The sequence below is a fragment of the Schistocerca nitens genome, chromosome 4, assembly GCF_023898315.1.
Source record: "Schistocerca nitens isolate TAMUIC-IGC-003100 chromosome 4, iqSchNite1.1, whole genome shotgun sequence".
NCBI lineage: Eukaryota > Metazoa > Arthropoda > Insecta > Orthoptera > Acrididae > Schistocerca > Schistocerca nitens.
This window is the reverse complement of record NC_064617.1, coordinates 868,648,465-868,661,517: the sequence shown is the minus strand read 5'-3', so window position 1 is coordinate 868,661,517 and position 13,053 is coordinate 868,648,465. Positions and strand designations below refer to the sequence as shown.

At 37.3% G+C, this 13,053-nt stretch overlaps 1 protein-coding gene across 3 annotated transcripts in view; it reads left to right on the top strand.

Annotated features, from left to right (window-relative positions):
* Positions 1-13,053, top strand: part of LOC126253341 (DNA topoisomerase 2-alpha-like) — a 183,945-nt gene that overhangs the window by 144,430 nt on the left and 26,462 nt on the right. For all 3 annotated transcript variants that reach the window (XM_049954608.1, XM_049954609.1, XM_049954607.1), the window contains 4 exons: positions 1,409-1,636; positions 3,911-4,028; positions 4,112-4,294; positions 12,389-12,533. In XM_049954608.1, the coding sequence (XP_049810565.1) occupies positions 1,409-1,636; positions 3,911-4,028; positions 4,112-4,294; positions 12,389-12,533 (674 nt within the window). The remainder of the gene's footprint in view (positions 1-1,408; positions 1,637-3,910; positions 4,029-4,111; positions 4,295-12,388; positions 12,534-13,053) is intronic.

Sequence of the window (13,053 nt, the reverse complement as noted above, 5' to 3'; positions counted from 1 at the left end):
CGCTAGTCGCCTGGCTGCAGGGCTGCCAACAGTGTCTGTGGTCCAGTGGCTATGAAGGAACAAACCTAATATGAGCATAACAGTTCTGAATATACCAAGTAGAAAGCTAATCAAAACATTTACAACACCATGACTCGACTGATAACCCAAAAAGATTTCCTTGTTGTTTGTATTTACGTATGAACTGATAGTGAATGTTTCGCTCAAATTGCCCGAGTATTCCCACTCTACTGATTGTACAACATAGTATTCATTGCACCCAAAAATAACACTTTCAGAACCTATAATAGTAACTTCGTTTAGTGCAGCTGCCGATTGATATATCTTTAAGGACAACTTATACAGACCTTAAAGAGGAGTAGATAGTCTTATCACTCATTTGAAGTATTAACACATGGAAATTAGCTGAATTCCCTCCTATAAATGATATCCAAAACTGGTGAATACAGTAATGTTACTATAGAACTTGGAAGGCACACAGATTATATAATGGAATAAGACTTTTGGTTAAACCTGATTATATAATGGAATAAGATTTTTAGTTAAACCTTAAATTATCGTATTACTGAAATCGCAGAATAAGTCGAATGCTAGGTATTAAGTCCTCTTTATTCCAAGGATCTCTATTATACCAACTAGACTTACCCTTCTCTTTCAAGTATCTTAAGTTTCCAGTAAAAGTAACCTCAGCTATGACAGTAAAAAAGTCATGGGATCAGATTCTTCAGCAGGTTGGGCTCCAGTTAAAGAATCAGTATTTCTCCCATAGGTAAGTTTGACTTACACTTGATATCAAGTAGAAACAACATTTAAATACATTATACAGAGAGGAATGCTGTAAGTATGGTGCAGAAATCTGTTTCTTAAACTGTTTTTGATTAGTTGAATCTGTAAGGAAAAAAGAAAGAATTTTTAGGGTGACGAGGTCCTGGATCTCTCTCTCTCTCTCTCTCTCTCTCTCTCTCTCTCTCTCTCTCTCTCTCTCTCTGATCACTGAAATTACTTTCTGCTCAGTGCAGCAGGCAGGTAAACACTAATGGGAATTAAAAATATTTGATTATGGGGTCTGTAAGTATTTCTATTCATTGTTCTTATTGTAATTTGCGCCTCTTGGAGTTGTGCATGAAGTCATTAAAAGTAAATAATTTTGTTTGGTCCCAGTTTTTTTTGTGGCACTCTTTATGATTGATGTGGTAGGTTTAGATAAACAACATTTCAATGACATCATCATAGCCTGGTTCACAAAAGAAGAAGAAGATTTCGACTTTGTCTTGTAGAAAATTTTAAGCAGGTATTGAGTGATTTATCTCATTAATTTTCTAGATAATATATATTTTGAGATTTGATTAGGATTGGCATACAGATTTGTTTGTTAAATATATAAATCTTCTTCTTTCCCTTTTTGTAGCTGGATAAAGTGGAGGCAAAGGAAAAGGCTGAAGCAGAAGTAGGTGTTGTTGGCAAGCCTGCCAAGGGCAAGAAAGCTGCTGGAAGTGCAAAGCTTGGCGGAGGTGGCCACGCAAAGCCTGATACTATGCCTGCACCTCATGGAAGGCGCATTGAACCAAAGATTGATCCTGACCGTATTCGGAAGATGGAAAAGGCAGACGCTGTCAAGGAAAACAAAGGCAAACGTGTATGCATGAAAAGATTTTGCTCATATTTGTGTGTAGCTTAATTAATATTTATTTAGTCATAGTTTACAAAATGTCATATTTGGTTATATGCTTTTCTGCTTTTGCCAAGATACATTCAGTTAATTTTGTGGACATAGTATATATTTGTGAAGATTCGGAACTCTACTGTAGTTATAAAATTTGTGCTGAGTGAACATTGTCATTACCAACTCTCGTTTGATAACAAACGGAGTGAAATAGTGTAGTTACTGCAGTGCTGGACTCACGTCACAGTTAAAATGTAATAACTCCTTTGTTCATAGAGCTGTGTGTAGACACATTGATAAGGATATTGTAATTAAATCCATGGGTAGTATTATTATATAACAAAATTGTATCTCGTGAAATTAGTTTGCCTGGAACCAATAATAATTTTTTAAAAAGCTACATGTTTAAGAGTATTTTAGGTGCTTGGTATACTATGCGGTGTAATAAAAATGAAACAGGCTAATTTTGTATGGTTTTCATGGTAATATACCTGCATTCTTTTCCACATGGAGGGGCTGTAGTTAATTCTTTTAATTTTTAAGCCATCTTGATTTTATTTCATTTTTATCAGTCGACTCGACCTCCCTACCCCCTCTTTTCAGTCGTACAGTGTGTTCCTCTTGGAAGAGGCCCCATAAATGTTTACTTAAATTACACTTACAGGCTTTGCATAAAAATCAGGAAATCAAATGAACATGTCGTACTTTGTTCATGGGGAAATAAACATTAATCACAAAAAGTGCTGGAAGTGACTCCGCTCTACTTTAAAACACAGTTGAACACGACACTGCAGATTCTCGAATGTTGCTGCCAGAACCTATGGTGTCACTGCCTAGACTTCACAGATGATGTTCTCTCGTTAATATTCCTAGCTGTATGGTTTGTTCCAATAGACGGTGCCCTTTAGGTCCCACCAGAGGAAAAAGTCAGGTGGTGTTAAATCACATGACCTTGGAACCACAGTCCTTTTGAAATCACTCTGCTGAGGAAAAATGATTCGGCTTCAGACACATTCACTTGAGACGTGTGGCATGTGGCGCCATCCTGTTCGTACCAGCCAAGTAAGTTCTTGTTCATCCAAATGATTCACAAATTCCCAAAACATTTAAATGTAAACTGCACTTGTCACTGAAGATTCGAAGAAAATTTCTCCAGTGATGCAACACTGTGATATTGCACATAACACACCAATCTTTTGTGAATGATTCAAATGGCTCTGAGCGCTATGGGACTTAAAATCTGAGGTCATCAGTGCCCTAGAACTTAGAACTACTTAAACCTAACTAACCTAAGGACATCACACACATCCATGCCCAAGGCAGAAATCGAACCTGCGACCGTAGCGGTCGCCTGGTTCCAGAAGCAGCTAGAACCGCTCGGCCACACCGGCCGGCTTTTGTGAATGCAGTGCATGTGGAATCTCATTACACCAGAAATTTGTATTCTGAGAGTTCACATAGCCAGAGAAGTGGAACCCCATCGCTTAATTATGTGTACTGCAATATTACTGGGCCCTGAGCAATAAATTGCTGAAACCAATGGCAAAATGTAAAGCATTTGTCTTTGTCATTGACATTTAGTTCCTGAACAACTCTAAACCTTTATGGATACATACCAGCTTTCTTCGCAACTTGTTAACACGGGTTCCACTGCATTCTGGAAATAAACGTTGAATAGACTTTGCAGGAGAGGCCAACAATCGTTGTTTCATGTCAGTCACTTTTTCTTCCGATAATGGCGACCGTCCCCTGCCATGAAGGTCCAACACTGTTCCACTGCTTACCATTTTGATCACTAACTTTTGTGTACAGCATAGATGGTATATACTGGTCACCAAACTGTTCAACAAACGTTCACTGACATGTAATCCAATATTATTTCACAAGAATTCATACTCTTTGACGCAGTAGTGATAAAATGTCACAAATTACACGGTCCAATTTCAGCAGAATTGCTACATGTTTGTGGGGCCTCTTGCGAGTGGGACAGCTTGTATCATCAGCCAGTTTTATTCTCAAGGCTACACTTTCTCATTTAATTCTTGGTCTAATCACTTACAAAGTTTATTATGTTTGAGGTCAGTGTAGCAGCTGCAGATTGTGAATTGCACTTATAGGTCTATGTATTGTGCAATGTTTAATGGTACTGTTTGATAGAATTATAATAATTTAGTAGTGTGATTGCAGAAAATAGTTTTCCATATTTGAAGAAAAATTGCTCACTTCTTAAAAATTTATTTTCACCAGGGAAAGAAAAAGAAAGATGATGATGCTCCTGAAAATGGAGTTGATGGTAGGTCACTGCAAGACCGGGTAGGTTGCTCTCCAGAGGTACTTGAGAAGAAGCTCCAAGAGAAACGCAAAGGTTTGTGTGTTTATAGATTTTCACTAGAACTTCGTGTGCTATATTGTGATCATAATGTAAACATTATTGCTTGTCTTTTACAGATAACTTGAAACAAACAAAACTTAGTTTCAAGGGCAAAGGCAAAGGGTCACCTAAAAAGAAGAAAGACCCTTGGGAATCAGACAGTGAGGATTCTGAAGCTTCTGCATATTCAGAAGATGAGTTCTCACCAAAGAACGTGTCTGCCCCTACAGTGCAGAGAACAACAGCACGAAGATCCGCAGGCAAGTGGTGATTGCTATCAACCAGTACTAATTTGTAAATAGTGTCTTTGAGTTGAAATTCCACCTCACCCCCCCCCCCCTCTCTCTCTCTCTCTCTCTCTCTCTCTCTCTCTCTCTCTCTCTCTCTCTCACACACACACACACACACACACACACACACACACACACACCTATTTTTAATGTGCAGGGGAATCTTGTTAGTATGTCTCTCATTATCACATTTTCCAACACATTGCATTCATTTTTGTAAGTACCAGTCCCAGTTCCATTAAACATGTGTTAAAATGACTTGTTTATATGTTCTCCCTCTCTACATTCAAATTTGGCAGTATTGTACTGGAATGCTGGAACTTTGCCAAAGAGTTCTTGGAGTGGATGGAGTAAGACATTTGTGTCTGTGGACTGAGGAAACATGCAGGGAGACAGCACTGTTTAGTGCCGTCAACTTTGTGCCTCTCACTGATTGTTTGCTATGATAGATATGTTAAGTGGAAGCAGTTCATACAGGTTGGCAGTACCTCCAACGACTTCGGACTCCATCTGACAAGTACTGACATGAGGTAGGAGCAAAGTTTTAGTGGCCAAATGATAAACTGTAGATTTATTAGCATGTAACTCAGTCGCTGGTGTTCATTGTTTGTGTGTTTAGCGTTTGACTGACTCTCAGTTCGTGACTCTTGTGTGTCAAACAATGTACCGATACATCTTGGGGACAAAAAGACAGTGAGATAGGTAACAAAAAAAGTAAAGTGGAACATTATTCAGGAAGTGGACAAAAATTCGCACATGAAGCCTGTTGATGTTGCACAAAAACTGAAATCCCTTCATCAGTATTAAATACAATAGCGAGCAAATAAAAAAATAATTGAAAGCAGCACGTCTGAAAGGAGGTAACAGCAAAAGAAAATGAGTACACCATGGTCAGTTGGAAAATGTGCTATTACTAAAACCACCTTATACTTGAAATATTTCAATTGATGGTACTGTGGTTCATGCTAAAGCAATATGTTTCCCACAAAAGGTTGGTCTCGCAAATTTTGGAAGTATCCAATGGTTGGACAAAGGTTTAAAAACCGTCTTAATTTAACTTTTAAATTTGTTCTAAGTGAGGCTGAAAACGTAAGCGTTAATTCAATCATAGAAAAGTACAATTGCTATGTTGTTTCTAATGCAGGTGGACTGGGCTTGTTTTATCATTTTTTCACCTTCTGTATGACAAAACTATTAATCATAAGAGAGACTTGCCATGGTAGAAATTTAGTAAAGGTTGGCTAAATATTTTGTGTTGTACTGAAAGTGGAACAGAAATGTTGGTGCCACTAATAATTGGAAAGGTGAACAGTCTATGATGCTTTTAAAATGTGTGGACATTTCTCTGACGGTATACATCTAATGCAAAAGCATAGCTAACAACTACTATATTTGAACATTTGTAAGATTTATAATTTAAAGAGCAACCACCCACAATCGATTTTAAAAAGTTTATTTAACTCATTATTACCAGTTTCAGATTAGTTACAAATCCATCTTCATATGGCTCGTATAGCTTTCCTTTCTTTCCTGCTGGGACCCATCATGGTTTAAGTTAAATAAATTTTTTAAACCATAATTGAGGGTGGTTGCTGCTTAAATTATAAACCTCAAACTAGTACTACAGCCATGTGTATAAACATGTCAACTTTTGATAAGTTAGCATATATTTGAAATATTCTTGCATGCCTGGGGGTGCAAGTTTGTGTGCTAGAAATAGTAAAATCATGCTGCTTATTGACTACTCACCAATGTGCTGTGCATTCCCAAGATTCAATGTATCTACATAACATAAATGTAGTTTCGTAATTTTTTTATTTCCCCACTGTAAAATCCAGCTTCAACCATTTGACCAACGTACTAAAAATGCCTGAAATGAAAAGATTCTTGTATACAAGAGGCTGGCCATTCTTCATATTACAGTGAGGTAGATAATAATCTTTGACGCTGTGTATTTTGTAAGAAGTGCCTTGAATTTCTTGCAAAAAAACACACTCTCAAACTGTTTCAAAAAGACTGGCTTTTATTGGACACTTACGGAATACATCATGCCGGGAAATGAAGAAACTGTAACTGAACAATGGGCAGCAAATAGTGGGGCAATAAGCAAACACCATGTACCTTAGCTTCGAGGCATATGTTGCATGTGACAAAGGTTTTGCCGTCTGTCAGTCCATGACAGTTGAAGTGCAGTAACAGATGGCAGAGAAATCATGATGATGATGAGCCAAAACGTTTGGCAATTCCTGCAATATCAGAAGCAATGGACACAGATAAGCATTGTATGTTGAGTTTTGAAGTCCACGAAGAAGTGAGGAGTGTGTTAACAAAGATAGACAATACAGTATTAAATCTGGGACAAAAGAAACATCTGTGGATACAGGTCTACATACTCCCTCTTATTGTATTATAGTGTAATTAGGCTCTGATGTACGATATACTGATAGTTTGTTGAACTGACAACCCCTCATCAGTTACCAGTAGTAATTCACTAATGGAGAGATGCTAAATGAACAACAGTTGCTTGTATTTAGAAGTGTAACAAAAATTGCAGTTTCAGCGTATTTGTTTTATATTCTACATCATATGTCAGTACTGTATTCTGGATGCTGGAGGCTATACTCTCGCATCATGCGATGTTCCTGCATTCCAGTTGGCTGGTGGCAGAAGAGTACAAACCCGACATATTGGATTTAGTCAGTGTCACCAGTTTTAATTCATTCTGCTCCTCATATTCTGATGCATAATTTTGAGAGTTTGTGGGTGTGATACTCTGAACTTGTTCTAGAAATGCAGCATTTTGAATTGTAAGTTATTGATATAGCATGTCAGGAAGTGTTATGTAAGAGATTGCACATTGCTGCAAATCCTCAGATACGGTACCCTTAATTCTGCATGTTCACCAAACAAACAATTGAATCATTATCAAATTAGTTATTTTTTGGTAGGGTGTTTTTCCTGCTAATGATGATCGAAACATATGGCCCCTTCAAAATTATTCTAATGAGATGCTTTATCTTGTGTTTCTCACGTCAGATCCCTTTGATGAAATGATGGATAGGCCCACAGTCTCGCATGTCTCCCATCAGTTAGACTTCGATTCTCTATTTCTTCTATTACTAGAGGAAGATGTAGTTATTTTTTATTTATTTCTCTACATATTCCATAGATCCTTTTATCCATTGATGCTAAGATATGGAATAACTTATGAAATATAAAACTAGAACATAATACAGTTATACAATTTTAAAAAAATAAAAATAAAGAAAAGTTGCAAGTAAAATACAAATTATGAAATTAGAATGAAACAGAAGCAAAATAGTAAAAGAGATTGTGCAAGTGTTAACACATATACTGGTGTCCAGAATTAAAGTAAATACCACAATTTCCACATTGTGTGTCTAATTCACAGTATATAATGTACCGTACTAGTACTGTACGGCAACTGGCATCTGACCCTGCAACATCCACTGGACGTGTTGCATTGAGGCAAACTGTGTGCATAAGGCTTCTGCAGAGTGGTGTTTATTGTCGGAGAGCAGCTGTATCTGTATCTGCCATGTCTTTACAGAAGGGAACTTCTAGAGCATAGTTGTCACTCTCCTGGACCGACGAACAGTGAGCCAACGTTCTTCCAACAGATGAGTCCTGATTTGGTCTGGAGAGTGATTCTTGATGGATTTGTAACTGGAAGGAACATGCAACTTGAGTTTGGGATCCAAACACTGTGGAAAGAGACCAATATTGAGGAAGATCCCTAATGGTGTGGGCAGGGATTATGTTAACCACATTTACACATCTTCACGAAACTGTATGGGTGAGTTGGCAAGGCTTAACTGCTGTTGGGTATTATGACAAGATTTTGGGATTTCGTGTGGTTGTTGCGAAGTGCTGTGGTCCAGACTTCGTGTTGATAGATGATAATGGTCGACCTCATTGAGCATGGGTGGTTGATGTTTTCTTGGAAACAGAAAATATTGCACCCATGGCATGGCCTGCTTGATCACCCAATTTGATGAATCACATAGAGCATGTCTGGGATGCACGGGGAGACGGGTTGCGTCACATCAGCTTCCACCAATCACTTTACAAGTCTCGTGAGCAGCTCTGGAGAAGGAACAGCCGTTATTGCATCAGCAAGAGATTGATGACATCATTCACAGCATGCCCCATTGTTGTCATTCTTGTATTGCTGCCACACCCCATACTGAGCACATTAACTAGTTGTCAGAATGTGTGTGCAAATCCATTAATTTGGGAAAAACTAAGAACATTTTTGTCTACTATTATGCATTTTGCAGTTGTTTATGTTCTGTATTTTTACATTTTTCTACTTTACTATCAGCTGTGTATACTTTTTTGTGACAAAATAAATGCAACATTGCAAAATTTCTGTTTGTTGCTTTAATTTTGGACGCCAGTGTATATGCTTACAATGTCTAGTTCTCATTTAAAAAACTCATCTAATGGTTAAAAAGTTTTTCAAATAAATGTCAGTGTTATAACATAGGCCTTTGTACTTTGGCAGTGAATTAAATATTTTAATACTGGAATACTTACATCTTGTGTACCAAAGTTAGATTTTTTAGATCACTTTCCTTCTTGTATTGTGATCATTCAGTTCTTTTCCTAGTGGGCAGGATTGTAAACTATGTATACGAGAAACAGCAGTGGGCCAGTGATAGATCCTTAATAAACTTCATGAAGTAAAGTGCCCAGTCAGACTTGCCCCTCACCTGTTGTGTTGCTTTCATCACAAACTACTAAATAGCCATGATATTGTTGCACTTGGCCTCTTGTAGTCGCTATCAGAAACACAGAATGACCTTACTGTAAACAAGTAGAGTGATGACTAAGGAAAACACATTGCACTGGCAACGGCTTCAGGTGAACTTGACATATAATATCAAGAGGTCCAGTGCTTTCACTTCAAAATAACCATAAAAACTGATGATAAGCTAACAGAAGCGCCCTCACACCCAGGTGCAGTAATATTGTAGTCTGCTAATACTATTTGCTTCCTGTCTTAGAGGTAGAATTTTTCCCACTGTCCATCTGATGCTATACTGGCATGCTTTGTTGAGTAGTGTTTTGTGGCCCACCCTCTTGAATGTCTTAAAAAGATCACAAAATACCCCTATGATTTCATTTTTTTAAATCTAGGAATTCCAGTGCATCATTTGTGAATGAAATATGGCTTCCGTTGTTGATGTACCATTTCGGAAAGCAAACTATCTCTCATGACATCAAAGAGTTTTTGAGGTGCATCACAATTCTGGAATGCAGTACTTTATCAAGGACTTTGTGATTGTGATCAAGAGGGAGGGAGGCCAGTAGTTACTGACCTCTGTTGTGTTTCTCTCTTTGTGGAGTGGCTTCACTATAACAGGCTTCATTCCACCTGGGAAGTCACCCTGATACATAAAAGCATTAAATATGTTTGCTAAAACTTTGTATAACCAATCAGAACAGGCTTTTAGCAGTTTGCTGGAAATATTACCTGCATCTGATGATACTTCACTATTTAGTGAGACAGTGGCTTTTTAACCTCATTTCTAGTTATTTGGGGGGGGGGGGTATATGTAACGCAGTTATAGGTTTGAGAAAATGGTGTTTCAATATTTCCATGGCACTTTCTAAGGAGCCATTGCTGTCTATTTGTTCAGAAGAACTTATGAAATGGTAATTGAAGATTTTTGCAAATCATGTATAATTAATATTTAAAACAAAATATCTACAGGTTTAGTGGCACAATTGACACCTGTCTCACCCTTATGATGATGTCGAAGATTGTTCAGAGTTTGTTATAGAATTGATTGATTTTGTAGCTGCAATATAAACTTCTGCTGATGGCTTGATCACTTCGCTTAATATTTTACAGTACTTTTTATAATTATGTATTTGGATAGGATTTCTTAAATTTGGTTGTTGTGATCTTTAATTCTCATTTTTGTTTGCAAGATATTCTTGTTCTCTTTGTGAATCACGTTTTTTTGTATTTTTTGTGTTGATTCTTGTAACCATGGTCAGAAAAGAAAACTTCAAATGTTGGTGCAGTTTTATTACTAAACATATTATATTTGGAATTGACATCCATTTCAGAATATATGTGACTGCAGTTTACATATTGGAGGCATAAGTAAAAAGCCCTTAATTGTTTCATCATTTATGGATCTCGTTATCTTTCATTGGAGCCCAGTTTTATTTTGTCAAATATTCATATTATCAATAGTAAGTATCTCACCATCATGATCTGAGAGTACGTGCATTATTTTACTAATGATGGTGATGCTGCTGCCCTATTTCCCTTGCTCTACAAAAATGTTGTCAATTAAGGTGCTTGAATTAGAAGTTATTCTGGTGAGGATGTAGGTTATGTCAATTTTTCCATGTTTGTCTTTCCATTACTGTGTGTTAGAAAGTTGATAATGAAATCCCGAAGAGCTAAGACTTCTCTTTTCCAATTAAATAGATGCACCAAAAGCAAGTCCAGCTGTTTCAAAAAGAGGTTAAGACTGCCAGAAATATGCCCTGTATATTGCTATACTTAAAAGGACACAGCTGCAAAAACTTCAATGACACATGCTTCTAAGTGTTGTTCTAGACAAAAATTGTTTAAGTCAGTTGCTTTATACTTGACACAGCTTCCAACACCTACTCCTCTTCTTTGTTTTCTACAGTATGGAGAATGTCAGATTGTAATTGGGTATTTAAAATCTTACCCACACCTGAGCAGATGTGATGCTTAGTGAAACACAGTATGTAGGGGTGATACACACTTTCATTGTCTTGCACATTGAGTTCATTTAGCTTATTACAAAAGTCTGTAATATTCTGGTGAAAGATTCCCAGATGATACTTTCCAGAGACAGTTACAGGTTTTTGTTTAAAAAGAATTTCTAGTTGATGCATTCAGGGACCAATTACTGCCCTGTGACCATTTGTCTAAGGTAGTCTGTTGATGTACTGCTTTCTAGAGTTGAGTATGTCTGTAATTTCTGCGCTTTTTTTCCCCCCCCCTGTTTGGGGTGCCTGCTATGTTTAGTAAAAAACTTTTCTGAAACTGCTTACATCTACAACAGAAGTGTTTACTAAAAACATTTGAAAGACTACTAATGTTTAGTTAGTTTGTAGGGTGGCTTCATATACATAGGCCTGTGGGATCAAGTCATGTCTGTTGGGGACATTCATAATGAATCTCTTGGAGCAGTGAAGTGTTAGGAATATCTCTTTCAGCATTTATATTACATCATAACTTTCACTGCAGGCTATGTTTTACCACCTATTTGTATCAGTAATTTTTTACATTTTCAGGATTGCATCCTGCTATGACTCCCTTGGATTTTAGCACCAAGTTTCACTATTCCACATAGCAAACTTTGGTTCTGAGTCAGTCACTGGTATACTAGTATTGCAAGAAAGGGCATTTAACTGTTAACATTCACAAAGTTTCTATCACTTATCATACGTGACATTTTATGTGTAATGTTCTGCATTTGTTGCTCACTTTCTTCCTTTCTTACGAGTTATCACCCTATCTTGCGGCAGTTCAAGAATTTATTGCTTTGACCTCAGTTGCACATTTTCGTACTTCAGTTGCTCGTTTTCTGTCCTTAAAGCATTGTTTACATACTATAAACCTGAAATACGCTCACAAAGTTTTGAGAATTCCCTTTTGCATATCTCATGCACTACATTTTTGACTGCATTACTGTAATCCATTATAGAAGTAAAATCGCATACACCTATACTTGCCATTGTCTATGTTATATGATGATAAACACTTTGACAGCACAGTCACGAGAGCAATGTCCCGCTGAACACATAAGGGGCATGATGATACTTTCTTTAATCAAGTTTGCATTACCACCATCTCTCCACCAATTACAACATATGAGAGTATGGGAAACACTATTCCACAGACAGCATCTAACACCCCTATGTTGTGAAAGTTTAAAATAATTTCTTACTTTTGTGACAGTGTGGTGTTCTACTTTGTTTACAATGCCATTCTCATCTTCATTGTTACATTGTAATATATATAATGTGCTTTCTTTCCTTCAGCTGCGAAGGTGAAGTTCACGTACAGTGACAGTGAAGAAGAAGAAAGTGAGGAGGAACTGGAGCTACATGACAACAAACTAGTGCAAGAGAGTGAGGCTGTCCCGCAAGTGGATCCAGAACTAAACACTGCTGATGACACATTTACGTGAGTTGATTGTATTTGAAAGATTGAGCTATTCTGTGACACTGGATTATAAAAGTAGTCTGTCATCAACCCTAAGGTTGATTTGAACACCATACTGCTTTGCCAGACATGGTCCTGTTGGAGGTGATATACCACTACTTTTGTGAAATCTTTGAATTGGCTTGTCCAGTCAGCTATAGGGGGACCTACAGTTTAGCATGGACCCCAAACCACAGTGCAACTTCGCACTTTTCACATTAACAGGCATTGCCAGAGGTGAAAGAAGTGACAAGTGACAGATTAAAATCTTAGGAGTGGAGCAGGGATCATCATTGGATTATAAGGAGTGTTAAAAACTCTGAATAAGAATATTTTCATGAGCCTACATCAACACAAACAGTTGCTGAAGTTTTGGTTATTTTACACTGTATTAAACTGAATATTAAATAACTGAAAATACACCAATAGTTTGTGCTGGTGTAAGCTCATGATATTATTCTAATTAAGTTTTTAGAAGTCAGGGCTATTTTGCATATTTTCA